This window comes from Pneumocystis carinii (assembly GCF_001477545.1).
Source record: "Pneumocystis carinii B80 chromosome Unknown supercont1.7, whole genome shotgun sequence".
NCBI lineage: Eukaryota > Fungi > Ascomycota > Pneumocystomycetes > Pneumocystales > Pneumocystaceae > Pneumocystis > Pneumocystis carinii.
In genome coordinates this window covers 255,139-272,094 of record NW_017264719.1, presented here as the reverse complement: position 1 = coordinate 272,094, position 16,956 = coordinate 255,139, and the positions used below count along the sequence as shown (strand labels likewise).

Below are 16,956 nucleotides of genomic sequence, written 5' to 3'. Positions count from 1 at the left end.
TATTCTTTTTAGATTAGTCATTTATTTAAATAAAATAGAATATTATGAATTAATTGAAATCGTTATAATGAGAAGAATGTATTCTCATAAATTTTGAAACAAATGCTTCTAAATGGAATATTGCTTTGTTTCCAAGTTGAAGACGATGTTCCTTTTTTTGTTAATAATAGATTGTATAAAGCAAATTCTTACATAAAAAGTTGCCCATTCTATAATTTCTGGCTTTAAGGCATTATCTATTTTTGAAATTAAATTAAATGTTAAAACCTTTTTATTAGAAAAATATATATTAATAAGTTGTTTATACTTCAAGAATTAATGATGGAGGAATGCAATGTGTAATAAGTTCGTAAAGCTTACCACGTACTTGAAGAATTCTAAATATCATTACTATTTTTCTATTTAAATTGTTAATCTATAAACCTTGAGGGTGTTTGTTCCTGAATAATAGAATCTGCAATTTGACTAATATATATTTCCCAATCAGGCATAGGTATAGTCAGATCTTCTGTTAAATTAGTGCTATATTTGAATATTAATAATATGCAATTATTCACAAACGTATTCTACTTTTTTGCATAAAGTGCTTCCAACATTAATAACGCTCTTCTTAAATTTCTTTTACTATCTGATGCTATTTTACTACATAAAACATCTGGAATTGAAAAATGTTCTTTCGATCCAATATGTTTTAAAACAACAATAATATCTTCTAATTTAGGCGCTGAAATACGTATTAAAAAACATCTTGATTGAATTGGTGCCATGATTTTGGATGTTGAACTTGTAATTAGAATAAGGCGTAAATTAGGATAATATTTTTCCATAGTTCGACGCAATGCTGCTTGTGCTTCACTTGTCAAATGATCTGCTTCATTAATAATTACAACTTAAGTGCAATCAGTATAGCTTTTTATTTTTTCTTAATAAAAATAATAACCTTTAAATCGCTGTTTTGCTGATACATCCACTTGTCGAGTTTGTGCAATTTCTTTCAAAAGATCTTGAATCACTGTTTTATCATAAATTCCTGCATCACTATGTTATTCGTATATATTTCAATACATTAATTCTTCTTCTCTGTAAATATTTTACCTTGGAGTAAATTCTATGTGATAATTACTAGATATAATATTAATCTTTACTTTTTTATTTGATGGTGTCAGAATCGTTTTTTGGTCCAATTTTAACTACAATTCTTGTTTATTTATTCCAATTCTTGTATTTTTATACTTTTTCAATTCCTGGTCCATAAATCTCACGAAGTGTTGCTAAAACTCTCGTTTTTTTGCCTGAACCATGAGGTCCATAGACTAAAAGATGAGGAAAATCGCTGCTCTTAGCCTTCCAGAGCTTTAATTCCCTTTATTTCTTTAAACCTCACTTACTAGTGCTTTTAATGTTCTGGTTAATTTCTCATGAAAATTCATATGATCTAATGTTTTAGGCCTATATTTATCTATAAATAATGCCATTCTATTTGTTATTTCTAATAATTCAATATTTTATATCTTTATAAGGGCTAAAAGATGATATTCAAGTAGCTTTAATTTTTATTAAGTTGATGACGTTGGTATCAGAGTCTTAGGTTAAGGTTATATTGATAGAAGTCAGAGAAAGAATAAATATTAAAGTAAGAAATAAAATAAAAAGACAAAATCTTGTGTTAGTATATCTCTAAAAACTTATATAGAAAGACTCTGAGTTATATAAACTATTTTTTTTTTTAATCTCTTTAACTCCGTAAGGATATTTAATTTTGTTGTTGTTATTGCTTTTAGAATGCTTCCGATGATTATTCTTATGCAATGGTATATTAATGGTATGAATTTTGCTTTTTTCAAAATATTTTTTAAAATATTCTTTTTCATGAAAATCCTTTTTTTGTCCTGATAATGATTTGATAGATAGTATTTTATTTTTTTTTATCCTGAGTGGTGGTGAATGATGATATAATGTATGCTGTTGTATTTCGAAAACGCTATTGTCTGGATTATCGCTTTCTTCTGTATCAGAATATGGAAAAGTAGGATCAATGTCATGTGGTGTTATTATCTTGGATTCTTCTATAGATCTTTGAATATTTGAGCCCTCTTTGGGAGAAATGACCTGATCCTCATCCAAATTTCCCAAAATAAAATCTGTATCATCTTGAAATTTATTATTCTTAGATGAAGTCGTTAAGTATTCAGGAGATTGATTGACGCAGTTAATCAATGATAACGTAGGTTTTTTCAAGGAATCATAAGAAGTTGCCGTCATTTCTTCATATGAAGTAGGTTCAAACGATTGACTTATTACATTATGACTTGTTTCTTCGATATTTTGATTCCGATAAAAACTTTCATATAAATCATCTGCCTCTTCTTGAATTTCTTTTTCCTCTTCATCCTCTAACTGTTCATAATCGTCATCTGTCTCGTCCTCAACCCCTACAAAACTCATTCTTTCTTTTGGAAGCACATTCTCTAAAAGAATCTTAACTGAAGGCTTCGACTGCCCCTTCGAATCATCCGAAATATCCATATTTTTCTTTTCCTCCTCTACTAACCCATTTTTTAATATTTTTTTCGTGCTTATTCCTGAATCTTTTATCAATTCTTCTTTTGAAGGTCTCAGTACTTGTGCTTGCATATTTCTCTCTTTTTGAGCAGCTGCAAATCGAACACTGTATTGAGACTTATCTCCTACAGGTTCTACTTGAGAAATATGAGGAAAATAGGGTTGTTGCAGAATCGGTGATAACGTATGAACCAATTCATGGATATTTGGTTTCTGAGACGGCGGTACAAACTTAACGCTCGATTTCGGTGCAAATCGAAGCATTAAAGGTGGCGTAGGTGTAGAATGTCCGCTCGTTGACTCGTGGTCTGATAAAAGATCAAGATTCGATACTTCTGGAAGACCTGCTTTGGGTGATGAAAGAAACATTGATAACAACGATATGCTTGGAGACGAACATGAATCCCTTCCACGTGTCTCCTTACAGCTGTTATCCGTTTCTTGGTTAGCTTCTTTACATGCTAATTGATGGAGTCTATGCGTCAAATATTCTGCTGTTGTAATGGGTATATGCGTCATTTCTTAGGCTATATGCTCACTTTTTTCTTCTATATGCATTGTTTTACGCTATTCTTCTTTGTATAATAACTTATCGGCCCTTTTTCACCTAATTTATAGATAAATTTGACCTTTTTCTTATATAATAGTTACCTCTACATTAACCACGAAATCTCTTACTGAGATAGCCCACTAATACTAGATAATTCTTACTTGTATATGCATGTTTTAAATGTATTTATTGGCTTTATTTTGGTTCTTTTTCTTTTTAAAATTCTTTGTTTTTTTTTCCTTTAAAATCCCTTACCCTGAGGCTTTTAAAGAAAATAGAAATTAATTATATATAGAAAATTAAAATACATATTATCATTATTAATAAAAGTTAAACAAGAATTAATAAATTTGTATTATATTGAAATGTGTTTTAATGAAATATATATGTTTTTAACATATATTATATAAGAAAATGTAGAGGATAGAATATAAATATATATGAAGAATGTTTTTTAATAAATGAAAATTACCAACGAGAGCTTTCTTTCCTTATTGCAGGAGGCTTATATATTGCAGGGGAAGGATGATCGGTGTTTAAAGGTTTATTTCCGAATTTTTGAAGAGTGTCAAGTTTAGGTTTATTGAGGGGGTTAGTATCAGTAGAATCGGTTTGATCGGATACACGAAGTCTCCAAGAACCTTTTCCTGGCCTCCATTTTTCATCTCCGGAAGGATTGGAAGATAAACGATCTTTTTTGGACCAACGATCGTAAGAATGATCGTTTAGACATAATTCTTCTTTCTTACGTCGAAGTTTGTTTTCAACTTCGAGTTCTTTTTGTTTTTGTTTTTCAGCCATTTGATCGAGTTTTCTAGATAAAGTTTTTAGTAAGTAAGTTTTTATTGGAAATATGAGTTACCTTAATTCTTCTTCTTTCCTAGCCCTATTTTCTTCTTCAATAATTTTAAGTCTTTGCTCTTCTTGGCGAATTCTCTCCCTCTCTTCTTCTTCTTTCCTTCTTCTTTCTTCTTCTTCTAATCTTTGTTTCTCTTCTTGTTCTTTTTTCTTACGATAAGCAATTCTTCTCTCCTCTTTTTCCTTTTCTAATGCTTTATTGGCGATTTTGCATTGTTTATTGTGTTGTTTCTTGCATTCTTCTAAAAACATATCGCAATAAATCATATAATCGGAATAAAGCCTTTGTAAGCGATGTTTAAGCGCAACCATATGGTCATGTTTTGCTCGTGATGCTTCATGTTTTAATTTTCTAGCTTTTTCATGAAATAATTTGTCTGAAGCAGCTTGATCAATTGCAAGTTGTTTAAGTAATGGAAGTTCTTCTTTTCTGAATGCTCTTTCGAGATGATCGATTCGTTTAGAAGTGATACGCAATCTCTCATTAAGGTCTCGTGTTTCTTTCTCCAGCTGTTCCAGATGTATAGCTCTTAATTTAGACGTATCTAGTCCTTGTAAATCTTCGACATCTACTTTTAAAGCACCCTTAGCTTTAAGCTCTCCTGCCAATTTTCTAGCTTCTTCTACACGAATGGCATCCGCTTCTTTTTTAATACGTTCTGCCTCCCTTTTTTTGGCTTCTTCTGCAATGCGACGTTGTTCTGCTTCTTGTTCTTGTTGCAATTTCTGTGCCCTCTTGGTTGCGGCTTCTTTTTCTTTACAAATCATCATGTTTTCAACAATTTCTTTTCGATGCTCAATGATTGCTCTTCGTGCCAGTGTTTCATTTTGTTCTTTTTCAATACCATTAACAGCCCGCTCATTTGCAGCATTTTTTTGATTTTCACGTTCCTGAAGAAAAGATGAATCTATAATACAAACTGTAGTAAGTAAACATTTCCCTATACGTGATAAATGAGAACGTATTAATTCAGACGGCGTAGATTGTAAGCGAATATTACTATCTGTTACTGTATGATGAGATGTAAAAATATCTGTTTCAAAAGTTAATGACCTGGATGAATAGTCAATTCGAATAGATAATTCTCCTTTTTTACAGGCATTCATAATAAATTTCTCAATGTAAATTGAATCAATGTTAAACGGTTCTGAAAAGTTAACAAGATTAAATATAAAGTCTAGTTGAATTGTTTCATATATTTGCGACAATTGCTGAAATAAGCGAGTAAGTATGACATGTTGAAGAGGCTTAATATATTGTGCCATATCTGGATCCTGGGCTATGATTTTAATCAAAGGCTCCACTTTTTGACAAATATTTAAAGGGTGAAATTCTACTTCCAATATATTACATAATTCTTTGATCTCCTTCCTTACATGAACTAAAATGTTTTTTCCGAGCTAAAATTATAAATAGATGTTTTTTTTTTTCAAATAATGCATGACTTACTGCTTCCTTTAAAAGACTACTTCTAGTAGGAGGTTTCGAAAGAGATAATAGTGCTGCAAGTTTTGTATTTCGGATTTTCGTATCATCAATTTCCATCATATTATTTCCCTTTGATTTTGTTATATTGATAACAGGAATTGATAATGCTGACAAAAGAACTAAAGATGCCACCCTTTCAAATTCTTTGTCACTTAATGCTTTGTTTTGAGAAGAAATCAATGCAAAGTATTTATTCCAAATAAGTGCATGAAATAAATAATTCTCACTAACTGCAAAAATTTTTCCAAGCTTTTCATAATAGTTTGTCATCACCATCAGTTTTGGCTGCCGTTTCGAAAGTATTAATAAGTTATTAATATCTTCGACCGATTTAAACGCCTCTTGCCAAAGTTCAAGTTCCACCGCTGCATTCAATTGGGAAAAACGTGTATCTAAATGACGTTGAAGCGTATCTGGATCGTTAAAATTAATCGAATGCTGTCCAGAATACTTAGTTGCATTCTGAAGATGTGTACGAAGAAGATCACACAGTCGACGAAATTCTGTTTTTCTTGAATATTTCAAACAGAAACTAAATGCTTGATTCACTGCACTCTGATATGCCTGTTCAAGTCTTGCATTATTCTTCAAAATCTCTAAGACTGTACGATATGTTTCCCAAAGAAATTTAAGCCATGGTGTTACTACTGCTCGATCGGTACGATCTTTTGACTGATCCCCAGAAACGGTTGACAAAATAATATTTTCCGGCGTCTCTAACGCCTCCAAATCATCAATCGTATCTAAAACAAGCTTCTCCGCGTGCACCTGTGCCTCTGAAACCTTTTCTTCTACCAAATCAATAAATCTTTTTAAAACAACCTAAATTCATGGAAAATACGTAAATAAAACCGCAAAAAAAACCCTCTCCCTACCTCAACCGTCCCTACTGACGTATTTTGTGCAATATTCTTGTACTGATAAAGCGCTTCTTTCGCCATTTTTCCTTTTCTCAGATCTACACATAATGCTACAAATCTTAACATAATAGGCTTCAATGACGACACCGCTGCATTTCTAGAACATCTAGAAAGAATCAATTCATGCAGCAGCTGTAAGGCTGCTGCGCTTTGCCCCACTGCAATCAGTTCTACTCATTAATTAGCCTTTTTTACCCGCTTTTTTTTCCTATAAACCTTCTGCACGCTACAAATTCATTCCTGTTAGTTATTTCTTCTTAAAAACCCTTCTTATACTCACTCTTAAGACATTCTCCGGTTTGCTCTGTGGAAGCAGCATCTCCACTGGACTTAGTTATTTTTATAGATTTTTTTAAAAAATCTGCCCGTCGTCTGCAGTAGCGAATTTGTTTGTTTAACCTCCCAAAAACTCGTAGACACAAGGATTGTGTCCAGGCTTTGGAATTACGCAGAAATCGCCTTTGTATATTGATCTGGACATATAATTTTTGTTTTATTCCTTTTTTTTCGTGTAAAAAAAGAGTGATATTCATAAAGTATTTAAAGTAGTGAATTTTTTGGGATTTGTGGATTTCTGGAGGCTGATTGTGGCTCAGTATATTGGGAATAATTGCTTTTTTGGGGGGATTAGTTGTTGGAAATGGTTGGGTCGCAGAAAAGACCTTTCAAATCATCAATATCGGAATTGAAGCTACGTCGGATGACAGAACTAAATAGCCGGCTAAAAGAGGATTTGGAGCGTCCAAGGATTTTAGTTAGTGAGGCTTGCCAATCGTTTTTCTTTCTTTTTTCTTCTTAAATCTTCTTATTTTTTTAGACTTATTCTTTTTGCTACTACTACTAAGGATCCTATGTTGCCTTCTGCTTGGCCTCAAAATGACCGGTTTCCTGGAGCTTTCTCTACTAAAACTTCCCCTTCTTGCTGTATTTTAATGTAATTTTTTTTTCAACTCTCTTTTTTGCTCTTTTCTCATCTTCTTCTATTTTCTCTTAAACAATTCTTTCTCTTCTTCTTCTTTTCTTCTGTATTTCCTGTATTTTTCTTCATTCTTATTTTGTCTTAGTTTTTATGCCTTTTGAGACCCGGCGTAACCTCATTTTTTTGCAAAACAAAAGCTGCCTGCAAAAACCTCTATAAAACAGGCGTATAAAGACTTGATATCTGAGATTTCTAGTCGGGAATTGTTAGAATGGATGGAGATGCTTATCTTCGGCGTTTGGTACAATTTATCCGGGCAAATGAGTCGTCTTTGGCATCATCATTGGAGAATCCAACGAGATGGATTGAGTCAGAAGAGAGGAGAATATCGGTCTTAACGGGGCTTTATCAATGGATGAATGAAGGGAAAATGGGATTGAGATCGTGTACGTTGTCTATGACGCCGCATTATTTGTTTTATGTGCTTTCTCGGTTTGGGGAAATGGAACTTACGACAGGACCGATGAATATAAGGCTTGAGAGGCTACAGAATGGAGGAGAAGGGGGAAACTATGTATCATTTTTAAAGGATTATCCTAATGGATGGAAAAAAGAGGATACGAGTGATACGCGATCGATTCGGAGTGTAAGTTCTATTAGAAGTGTAGTTAAGGGAGTATCAAATATATGGGGACGATTGAGTTCAGGATGGAAGATATCACCTAAGGAGAGGGTATATGAGCAAATTCGAACGGATATTATGTATTTATATTCATCATTTACGAAATTGCCGTCATTAAGATTAGTTCCGTCGTCAAGTTATCGGATGATTGATGGATATGAGGAATTTCCTTTTGATACGGCGATTCCTTTGTTTGTGTTTAAGAATTTGAAGAGTTTAGAAATTGTGAATATTGAAATTGGAAGATTTTATGGCTGGGATAGGATTGCGGACAATTTGCGTTTTTTAACGGTGAAAGGATGTGGAATACGTGATGCTAGTGAATTGATTATTGATATTGTTCTGAAAAATATTGAAAAACGTAGAAAAATGAGAATTCGTAAGAGTAATTCTTTACCATTAGCATTACAAAACAAATCTATTGGATGTAGCCAAGTTCATCCGTTGATTGAAACGGCAGATGTTTTAAGTATAGAGTCTTCATCAGTAGATCCTAAGAAGGCATTTGTATCTCATGTCAGAAAATTTTCATCACCGTTACATGATAATTCTGAGGTACAATATCATCCACACGATTCGGATTCTTCCAATAAATCTTGTAATTTTTCTGATAGTACGCCAGTTGCACAGCCTCATTCTGAAATTCTTCCTTTAAAGAAATGGTTTTTTTTGAAATATTTATCTTTATCGAATAATTCGTTAAACATGCTCTCATTTTCAGCAGTAATTCCAATTGCACGTTCTTTGGTTTCTTTGGACATTTCTCATAATATGTTTATTGAGATTCCATATTCTTTATCGATGCTTACTTCTTTGAAATCTTTAAATATTTCTTATAATAGGATCGAGTCGTTACAATCATTAATGTGTCATCCTCTTTTGTCAATAGCTACTATTGATATACGTTCTAACCGTTTACGATCTTTACATGGAATTGAAAAATTGATAAATCTTCAAAGATTGGATATTAGAGATAATTGTTTGTCTGATCCGATGGAAGTAGCAAGGTTAGCAAATGCGTATACTTTTAAACAAATATGGGTATCTGGGAATCCATTTGCTCACAAGCATTTTTCAACTTATCGCATTACTATATTTAATATATTTCGTTCCATGCCTAATCATGTTTATGACATTCTTATAGATGGACAAGGGCCGGGAATCATGGAAAGGCGTAGATTGATTGAAAAGGTTCGAAAACGTAAGCAGCCTTTACCGGAATCTGAAAAAATATCTCATAATTCATCTGATATTGATCCTCAAAAAATTATTTTTTCTGAACATGAGATTCTTGAATTTTCAACTATTGAAAGAAATTCTAAGGTTGGAAAAGGAATCGTTGGTTTTGATGAGTTTCCTAAGGATGACCAAATATTAATTGGGAAAACTATAGTTAAAAATAATAATTCTAGTATTGATAATTTTTCTCAAGCCCAGAGTAATGACGTAGATATGAATTTTCAGGAGGATAAGGATTATAACCATCAAGTAGAGGCTTTAAGAAAAAATGTTGGTGAAAACTGGTTAACAGTTTTAAATGAGGAGATGTGTGTTAAACAACAATAACTTTTTAAATATTGAATGTCGGTTTATATATGTTTTGTATGATATAATCTATGATAACATTTTTCATATACGATTTAATTATTTGGACTCATGGTTCAGCACTAAAGACAATAGATGAAAATGTATTTTGAGAAAAATAAGTATACGATATCTTGTCTTTGGCTTTTTCTGAACATTTATTATTATTTATATAAGGCTTGAGTTTAGGTGAACATTTAAGTTACGCATAAATTTTTAAAAGACATAATATATATATTCAGGTGATATGAGTTGATTTTTTTAAAAAATAATAGGATATTCTTATTTTTGAAGCCATGAATATATGATACTTTTTTTATAAATTTATTCGAATTTCTAATAGTAAAATGGTAAACGAGTATTATATTGGTTTTAAAAATATGCACATTAGTAAATGAATATATACTGAAATAGAATATATGGAAAGAATTTTGAAAGCTTTTTGAGAGGTTAAATTATTTGAATTATGATTTAAGATAGCAATACATTTTTTATCGCAATAGCTCTTGCAGATTTATTACTGGTTTATACGCTATTTTGGAACAATATTTACATGAGAGCTCTGAATTATTAAATGGTTATGTATTGTTTTTATTGTCAAAATATTTGTATATCTATATATGATGTGTTTTGTCTCAGATGAGATGCGAACTGAAATGAAAGAGATCAACCGTCACTGATATTCTATATATTAATTGTTTGGAAAAGATTGTTTTGTAATCTATTGACAAATAACATTCTAACATCATTTTTATTATATATAGAAAGCAGTTTTATACTTATTTCATAAGATTAAAGACTGTAGATTGGTTATTTTTATGATAAAGATGAAGAATTGTCATTGATAGTGTCATAGATTTGTTATTTTTAATGATTTTTTGGATATTTTTTGATATATATTTATGATATATATATTTTTGTATTTCTACGGTAAAGATATTGTATATCTATTATATTGTATTATGTATTGAACATATGTATACAATATTCTTATTCTTTTACTAAACATGTAGTGGAAATGCATGGAAATATCCATCTATATATTTTTATATTTTTTGTCATTTTTGAATATAAATGTATTATCTTAAGTCCTGTAATATTTATTGTTAGTAGAAATATTACATTTTATTCTAAGGTTATAGTTTTTACTTTTAATTATCTTTATAAAGTCTTTTAAATGTTTTAATAATATTTTATTTACATCCTTGTATAAATGTTTGTTTTTTTCTTTAAGAATAAATGTAATTTCTAGGTGAGTTTCATGAATATTTACTTACATCTGTAAGTAAATATGTTTAATAAAAAATAATAAGAATTTGGTATCTACTGCAATTTTTATGATATATAATCCTATGATAAATTGTAAATATGAATATATTATGACTATTCATATAAACATTGATATATTATTTGGATCTTTGAGATCTACTTCGTAAATTATGTGTATTTTTCTTTTCTATATCATTTTCCATATTTTGTTTGTTGAGATTGTCTTTCTTTTGAATCTTATTTACATGTCGTTCAAGAAGGTTAAATTCTTCGTCAGTAATTTCAGAAAGTGGAGACATTGTTCTAATATCATCTCCTGGCCAAACTTGCGCGTATTCTTTTATAGACAACCCCTTTGGCTCAAAAATAGACCAATCTGATACCATTCTCTCATTTTCCATTTTTAAAAAAGATATGTTTTCTGCATCCAAAAATAATTTTTCGCATTGTCGTTTAAATCTTACTGCTGTTTTATAATATATTGTATTGTTGTCATTGTATTTTATAGCATTGTCAAAAACATGCATCAGATCAGTCTTAAATTATTAACTAATTTCTCCTTTTGAAAAAAAAAATACCTTAAATTGTAATAGATTAGCATATTCTCGATCTTCAATTTTCTCAGAAATCATTGATAAAGAAACAGGCATTCCATTTATTGGATTGTAGTTAAAAGTATCAATTGGAACATTTGAAAATAATTTATTTTTATCCCATCTTATAATAATTAAATTTAACAGTTAACACAAGGAATAACGTACCTTTCAATACAGTTTAATATATATTTAATAATATGTGTAATAGGAAAATAAACTGTATCAGCCACTGTTTCTAAATAACATGAAATCTTCTTTTTTTCTTCTTCACGTTTTTTAACCGAATCAGTTAATTCTAATAATTTTTCTAGATCTTGTTTTAAGATTTTTGCAAACTTGAATGATTAATTAACAATATGGACATTAATTAAAGTGTACCTCAATTCTTTCCGTAATCTGATCTGTTGAAAGATTATGAATTTCATTCTAAGATACTTTAGAAATACAATTGTATGATATATTCTCCAAACCTCAGTTTTTAATTGTAATCTTTTTATTAATGATGCATTTTTTCTTGATTCTTTTTTCAGAGACCAATATTTACAAATATCTGTAATAAATACCGATTTTTTTCTGATTGGGAATTTATGTATATAATCCAATAATCTATTTTGAATATATACCGGTATAAGAGGGTATGTTCTTGTTTTTTTTAAATTTATATAGATTCTAGATGATGATCCGTGTATATGATTAGAATTATGATTATTTTCTACGAATTGAGAAGTTGAAGGCGTATAAGATAAAAAATGTTTTCTAGTTTCATGAAGAAACTTCATAATATTATGTTCATTACGCCAAAAACTCTTTCGACATTAATGTATAGGAATCACTTAACTTAATAATACTCACAGGAACATGTTTATCGCAGTAAGCTTTTAATTCTGTGCTATTTTTCTTCATAGGCATGTATAATCTTGCCCTACGTGCACATGTAACATGAAAAGCTCTATAACAAGACTTATTTACACATTGAATTGACGCGCCCATTCTTTGCTGACAAATATAACATATCTTTGAAATAAGTAATATAGTCTATTTTGGATAAAACACTTACAAGTTTCCATCTTGAAGCTGGAATTTTGTGAATATTATCAATAGGTTCCTGATAAACAGTATTCATAACTGTAACTTCTGGAATCCAAATAGCACAGAGCAAATGTGCCCATCTGTTATCTGATGTTTGCTTAAAGGCGCCTGTGGTATTAGGACAAAAAATGCAATTCTTATTATGTGTTAGGGTAGGCATATAATTATATAACAACAATACCAAAGTACTTTGAGGAGATATTAGACATTTCCTACATAACCATTGTCCCTCAGGTATATATGGGATGCCATAACAGTCTAGTATATGTCATAAGATACTTATATAACTATGTAATCTAAAATACCTTGATGAACAGCTAAATTACATCCATCGCAGAATACTATAGCATTAACATTTTCGCATTCTCCATCATCACAAATTGAACATTTTGAATCATCAGGAGATAAATTTTCTTTCGATTTATCTTTAGGTATTTTTTTATCCTACATATGTTATTTCTTCATTTCAAAAAAATATATTATATAATTAAAAACATACAAGTTCTATCCATTCTTTTTCTATTTTTGTTAATACAATTTCAAAAAATTCATGTGATATAGTATCTCCTTCTGACTTTAATCTTTTCGAATTATATTGTTCTAACCAAAAATCATCTAAAAAATAAGCTTTTATTTAAAACATTTATAACATTTAACCTTGTTCATCCATGTCATATTCAACTTTATTTGCTAAAGTTTCTCTAGATTCTTCTAATTTAATATTAGTTAGAAAATTTGATATTTTATTATATATATACCCACGAATCTAATATACGTATCTGAAGGTCTACTCCAAATACCCGCTTCCTCATATCCATATCCCATCATCGATCGTCCTGTATACCTTGTTTCTTTTTCAAAAGGTTGAATATTTCGAAACGAAAATTTTGATGACTCTTCAATACATGGATTTCCCGTATTCTTTGATTCCTCATCTTTTGCTCCTATTTTCTTATCTTGTTTCGAAATATTACATAATGATATATCTGAATCAAATACTTGTTTTTCTTTTTTTGTTATTTTTGTCCCTAAACATTTATCATAATCCTTATCAATTTCATTTTCCCGGTTCAATTCCTCACATAGTTTATGAGTCTCTGTGCTATTTGCTGCATCTGTTACTGATGCTCCTGTTGATACTTGATCTTCAAATATTTCTAAGAAAAAAAAAAACACTACTTAAATATCACTTACCCTCTTTAGAATATATAATTCTAAGAGGCTCTTCTATATTAAAATTCGTATAAAACTCCAAATATGACCGCTCTTCTCTCGGTTTTTCCATGATTTGCTCATATTGCTTCTCATCTACCATTGCCAGCCGGCTGGCATGAAACGATCCCGAAAATGAACTGTTTCCTCCTCTGCCGTGAATACGTTGATGCATATCCCGTATTTTCTTGCAATTTATCCCGTTATTTCTCCTTCTAAACGCGCCTTTTTTCTTCCACAAAAATTACACATAAACAATTCAAATTCTCCTAATAACACTTAATATGGGCATCAATCTGACGAGAATTTCCTGCATATTCTGATACAACCCTTTTTTCCTTCTAAATATCCACTTAATTCAAAAAAAACACTCGTTTAAAAAATATATCAATTTTGTCCTTCGTAACTTTTTCTCCCAAACTTAATCTATTTTCTTATTTCTTAAAAATATACCTATTTTCTCTTTAAACATATGGTCTATTTAACCTTTTTTCTATTTATTTTTTATTATTAACTTAATTTTTTATAAGAATTTCTAAAAAATCTTATAAAAATTATTAAAAAAAGTTAAGAAATTTATTAATTTTATTAAAAATTATTAATTCGTTTTTTAATTTATTAATTTATCTTAATATTTTTAAGTTTTTTATTAAAAAGCCATAAATTAAGAATAAACGTCTTTACAGGTTAATATTTGAATAAAATCATAAGAAATAGATGTATTTATTAAATGTTTTTGGAGTTTAAGTCAATGATTGAGCAAGTTGTTAGTATTTTTGGAGATAAAATGAGTGAAGTAGAAGGTTATTATAAGAATACCTTTGAAAGATATGCTACGGTTGAAAAAGAGGATGAAATATATATGAATAATGAAGATTTTGTTAATGCGATTACATCAGAAGGAGTATGTGAAAAGGTTAAACGGGAAGAATATGATATTCTTTTTAAAGTGGCGGATGTTAAGAAGAGAGGTCTTTTAAGCGAAGAAGATTGGATTTGTTTTGGAAAATTACTTGGAAAATATGATGCAGAATATCAAATAGTATTTAAGTTTTTTGATGTGGAAGGGACAGGGAAAATTTTGTATGAAGATTTTAAGAAGATGATATTTGCGAATGAATCAATGGATAGTATTCCTTTTAATTGGAATTCATCATGGTTGAAAAAGTATATGAATAATATGGGAAAATATGGGATGACCTATCCGGAGTTTATTGAAATGATTAAGGATCTTGAGGAGGAGCGTATAAAGCAAGCATTTGTATATTATGATAAGGAGAATTTAGGGTATATTGGGAAGGAGGAGTTTTCAAAGATTATAAATAAAGTGTTATCTCATAAATTGTCGGATTATCTTTTGAAGCATTTGGATACACTTTGTGAAGATAGGATTAATGGGGAAAAAATTAGTTATGCTAATATAAGGGCGTTTCAAAATGTTATTAGGAAAGCGAAAATGATTGAGGGTATTGTTAGAGCAGCGATTTTGAAATCATCGGATAGTAGGATTACAAGGATTGATTTTATGAGAGAAGCAGAAAAAATGGGATATTGTTTATTTACGCCTATGGAAATGGATATTTTGTTTCATTTTGTTGGTCTAGATAATGATACAGGCCGTTTAAGTTATCAAGATTTTATAAAAGTTTTAGATGCAACATGGAAGAATCCTATAGAACAAAAGAATAGTCTAAGTTGTGATGAATTGAAAGTAATGGATAAATATGGAAAAATAAAAAAGTTGATTTCAAAATTGTTGGATAGTATTTATCATTTTTCATTAGGAGCAGTTGCAGGTGCATCGGGTGCTATTCTTGTTTATCCAATAGATTTGGTAAAGACAAGAATGCAAAATGCAAGAACCAAAATGGGAGAACAAATTCTTTATAAAAATAGTTTTGATTGCGCAAAAAAAGTTTTAAAAAAAGAAGGTATTTTGGGATTGTATAGTGGAATGGGTCCTCAATTAATTGTATAAACACATTTATTTTAGTTTTTAAAATTCTAATTGGTATTAAAGGGTGTGATACCAGAAAAGGCTACTAAGCTTACAGTAAATAATCTGGTTAGAAATATACTTAAAGATGATAACGGAAAAATAAAACTTTATTGGGAAATATTAGCTGGTGCTTCTGCTGGAGCTTCTCAAGTGGTAAATATTATTTAATATTATTTAATTGTTTTTCTAATTATGATTTAAAGATATTTACAAATGTAATATTATAATCTTGATTATTATTTATTAATTTATAAATTAAGCCTTTAGAAATTGTAAAAATAAGACTTCAGACACAAGGAGAACACATTGTTTCTTCGAGGAATGCTTTTCGTAAGAATGCTTTATTTATTATAAAAGATTTAGGTCTTTCGGGACTTTATAAAGGCACATCTGCTTGTTTATTGCGTGACATACCTTTTAGTGCTATATATTTTCCTGTTTATTCTCATTTAAAGAATGATTATTTTAAGGAAGATTCAGGGAAAAAACTAAAAATTGTTGATCATTTTATTTCTGGTGCTATTGCTGGTATTCCTGCTGCATATTTTACAACACCTGCAGATGTTTGTTATTACTATTAAATATAACATTTAAAATAATTTCATTAGGTTATAAAGACTAGATTACAAGTAGAAGCTAGAAGGGGTGAAACAACTTATAAAAGTATTCGGCACGCTTTTTTTACAATTATTAAAGAAGAAGGTGTTTCAGCTTTGTTTAAGGGAGGGCCTGCTAGAGTATTTCGTTCATCACCTCAATTTGCATGTACATTAGCTGTATACGAAACATTACATTCATTATTTTTGAAATCTACACATTCGTCTCAATTGTTATTTGATTCGAAAGAGAAAAATGTTTCTTTTCCATATTTACGATCTTGTAATGCTTTGCAAGCTATACTTGTAAGTAAATTAGAAATTATTATTATTTAATTCTCTTTAGGATATGGATATAAATTATGGAAATTATTTTAAGCCTTAAATGCATATCAAATTAAAAGTATTAGAATTGGTTTAATATTAATAAGAAAATACATTAATATTACTTTTTCTTTGTCTTATTTCTCTAGAAAAATTTAATTAAATTTTAAATGCTTTATATTAAAAATTTTATTTATTAATATATTATAGAATGTTTTTAAGAAATAGTAGAATTATTTAAGTCCTTGTTTTAGTAAATGCATTATGGTTGTATTATGTATTCAAGGAAAGTGTCATGGATTTTTGG

The 16,956-nt window shown here is 29.7% G+C and overlaps 7 protein-coding genes across 7 annotated transcripts; 3 read left to right on the top strand and 4 right to left on the bottom strand.

The window, feature by feature from the left end:
- Positions 1 to 4: 4 nt before the first annotated feature.
- T552_01739 (hypothetical protein) lies at positions 5 to 1,521 on the bottom strand. Its single transcript, XM_018370307.1, has 9 exons — positions 1,389 to 1,521; positions 1,234 to 1,344; positions 1,096 to 1,190; positions 941 to 1,038; positions 571 to 889; positions 424 to 522; positions 308 to 377; positions 193 to 267; positions 5 to 151 (listed from the first exon to the last, which is right to left on the bottom strand). The coding sequence occupies exons 1-9, from the start codon at positions 1,473 to 1,475 to the stop codon at positions 50 to 52; spliced, it is 1,056 nt and encodes a 351-aa protein (XP_018226022.1). The 5' UTR covers positions 1,476 to 1,521; the 3' UTR covers positions 5 to 49.
- Positions 1,522 to 1,633: 112 nt separating this feature from the next.
- On the bottom strand, positions 1,634 to 3,144 carry T552_01738 (hypothetical protein). Its single transcript, XM_018370306.1, has one exon. It carries the CDS (start codon positions 3,079 to 3,081, stop codon positions 1,678 to 1,680), a length of 1,404 nt encoding a protein of 467 aa, XP_018226021.1. The 5' UTR covers positions 3,082 to 3,144; the 3' UTR covers positions 1,634 to 1,677.
- Positions 3,145 to 3,535: 391 nt separating this feature from the next.
- T552_01737 (hypothetical protein) lies at positions 3,536 to 6,744 on the bottom strand. The gene is made up of 6 exons (XM_018370305.1): positions 6,660 to 6,744; positions 6,596 to 6,605; positions 6,335 to 6,549; positions 5,421 to 6,281; positions 3,975 to 5,371; positions 3,536 to 3,926 (listed from the first exon to the last, which is right to left on the bottom strand). The coding sequence occupies exons 1-6, from the start codon at positions 6,696 to 6,698 to the stop codon at positions 3,581 to 3,583; spliced, it is 2,868 nt and encodes a 955-aa protein (XP_018226020.1). The 5' UTR covers positions 6,699 to 6,744; the 3' UTR covers positions 3,536 to 3,580.
- Positions 6,745 to 6,975: 231 nt separating this feature from the next.
- T552_01736 (hypothetical protein) lies at positions 6,976 to 7,317 on the top strand (the record flags this gene model as incomplete). The annotated part of the gene is made up of 2 exons (XM_018370304.1): positions 6,976 to 7,153; positions 7,197 to 7,317. Exons 1-2 carry the CDS (start codon positions 7,020 to 7,022, stop codon positions 7,315 to 7,317), a joined length of 255 nt encoding a protein of 84 aa, XP_018226019.1. The 5' UTR covers positions 6,976 to 7,019.
- Positions 7,318 to 7,523: 206 nt separating this feature from the next.
- On the top strand, positions 7,524 to 9,591 carry T552_01735 (hypothetical protein). The gene has a single exon (XM_018370303.1). The coding sequence runs from the start codon at positions 7,570 to 7,572 to the stop codon at positions 9,544 to 9,546; it is 1,977 nt and encodes a 658-aa protein (XP_018226018.1). The 5' UTR covers positions 7,524 to 7,569; the 3' UTR covers positions 9,547 to 9,591.
- Positions 9,592 to 10,919: 1,328 nt separating this feature from the next.
- Positions 10,920 to 13,951, bottom strand: T552_01734 (hypothetical protein). Its single transcript, XM_018370302.1, has 13 exons — positions 13,713 to 13,951; positions 13,277 to 13,663; positions 13,176 to 13,229; positions 13,018 to 13,133; positions 12,824 to 12,962; positions 12,700 to 12,776; positions 12,487 to 12,654; positions 12,282 to 12,443; positions 11,900 to 12,235; positions 11,808 to 11,855; positions 11,595 to 11,764; positions 11,412 to 11,550; positions 10,920 to 11,369 (listed from the first exon to the last, which is right to left on the bottom strand). The coding sequence occupies exons 1-13, from the start codon at positions 13,903 to 13,905 to the stop codon at positions 10,971 to 10,973; spliced, it is 2,388 nt and encodes a 795-aa protein (XP_018226017.1). The 5' UTR covers positions 13,906 to 13,951; the 3' UTR covers positions 10,920 to 10,970.
- A 486-nt stretch (positions 13,952 to 14,437) lies between these two features.
- On the top strand, positions 14,438 to 16,717 carry T552_01733 (hypothetical protein). Its single transcript, XM_018370301.1, has 6 exons — positions 14,438 to 15,702; positions 15,751 to 15,882; positions 15,933 to 15,944; positions 15,990 to 16,292; positions 16,338 to 16,631; positions 16,672 to 16,717. The coding sequence occupies exons 1-6, from the start codon at positions 14,461 to 14,463 to the stop codon at positions 16,708 to 16,710; spliced, it is 2,022 nt and encodes a 673-aa protein (XP_018226016.1). The 5' UTR covers positions 14,438 to 14,460; the 3' UTR covers positions 16,711 to 16,717.
- Positions 16,718 to 16,956: the final 239 nt, after the last annotated feature.

What these genes read in the sequence shown, in the direction of transcription:
- T552_01739 (XM_018370307.1), bottom strand. Translation starts at nt 1,475, where the DNA reads ATGGCATTATTTATAGATAAATATAGGCCTAAAACATTAGATCATATG. An exon ending in CCAGAACATTAAAAGCACTA is followed by an intron (nt 1,345 to 1,388) that starts GTAAGTGAGGTT and finishes AAGCTCTGGAAG; the next exon opens with GCTAAGAGCAGCGATTTTCC. An exon ending in CACATAGAATTTACTCCAAG is followed by an intron (nt 1,039 to 1,095) that starts GTAAAATATTTA and finishes CGAATAACATAG; the next exon opens with TGATGCAGGAATTTATGATA.
- T552_01738 (XM_018370306.1), bottom strand. Translation starts at nt 3,081, where the DNA reads ATGACGCATATACCCATTACAACAGCAGAATATTTGACGCATAGACTC.
- T552_01737 (XM_018370305.1), bottom strand. Translation starts at nt 6,698, where the DNA reads ATGCTGCTTCCACAGAGCAAACCGGAGAATGTCTTAAGA. An exon ending in GTAGTCTTTTAAAGGAAGCA is followed by an intron (nt 5,372 to 5,420) that starts GTAAGTCATGCA and finishes TTATAATTTTAG; the next exon opens with CTCGGAAAAAACATTTTAGT. An exon ending in AGGAAAGAAGAAGAATTAAG is followed by an intron (nt 3,927 to 3,974) that starts GTAACTCATATT and finishes AACTTTATCTAG; the next exon opens with AAAACTCGATCAAATGGCTG.
- T552_01735 (XM_018370303.1), top strand. Translation starts at nt 7,570, where the DNA reads ATGGATGGAGATGCTTATCTTCGGCGTTTGGTACAATTTATCCGGGCA.
- T552_01734 (XM_018370302.1), bottom strand. Translation starts at nt 13,905, where the DNA reads ATGCATCAACGTATTCACGGCAGAGGAGGAAACAGTTCATTTTCGGGA. An exon ending in AATTATATATTCTAAAGAGG is followed by an intron (nt 13,664 to 13,712) that starts GTAAGTGATATT and finishes AAATATTTGAAG; the next exon opens with ATCAAGTATCAACAGGAGCA. An exon ending in CAGCTTCAAGATGGAAACTT is followed by an intron (nt 12,444 to 12,486) that starts GTAAGTGTTTTA and finishes CTTATTTCAAAG; the next exon opens with ATATGTTATATTTGTCAGCA.
- T552_01733 (XM_018370301.1), top strand. Translation starts at nt 14,461, where the DNA reads ATGTTTTTGGAGTTTAAGTCAATGATTGAGCAAGTTGTTAGTATTTTT. An exon ending in GAATGGGTCCTCAATTAATT is followed by an intron (nt 15,703 to 15,750) that starts GTATAAACACAT and finishes TTGGTATTAAAG; the next exon opens with GGTGTGATACCAGAAAAGGC. An exon ending in ATGCTTTGCAAGCTATACTT is followed by an intron (nt 16,632 to 16,671) that starts GTAAGTAAATTA and finishes AATTCTCTTTAG; the next exon opens with GATATGGATATAAATTATGG.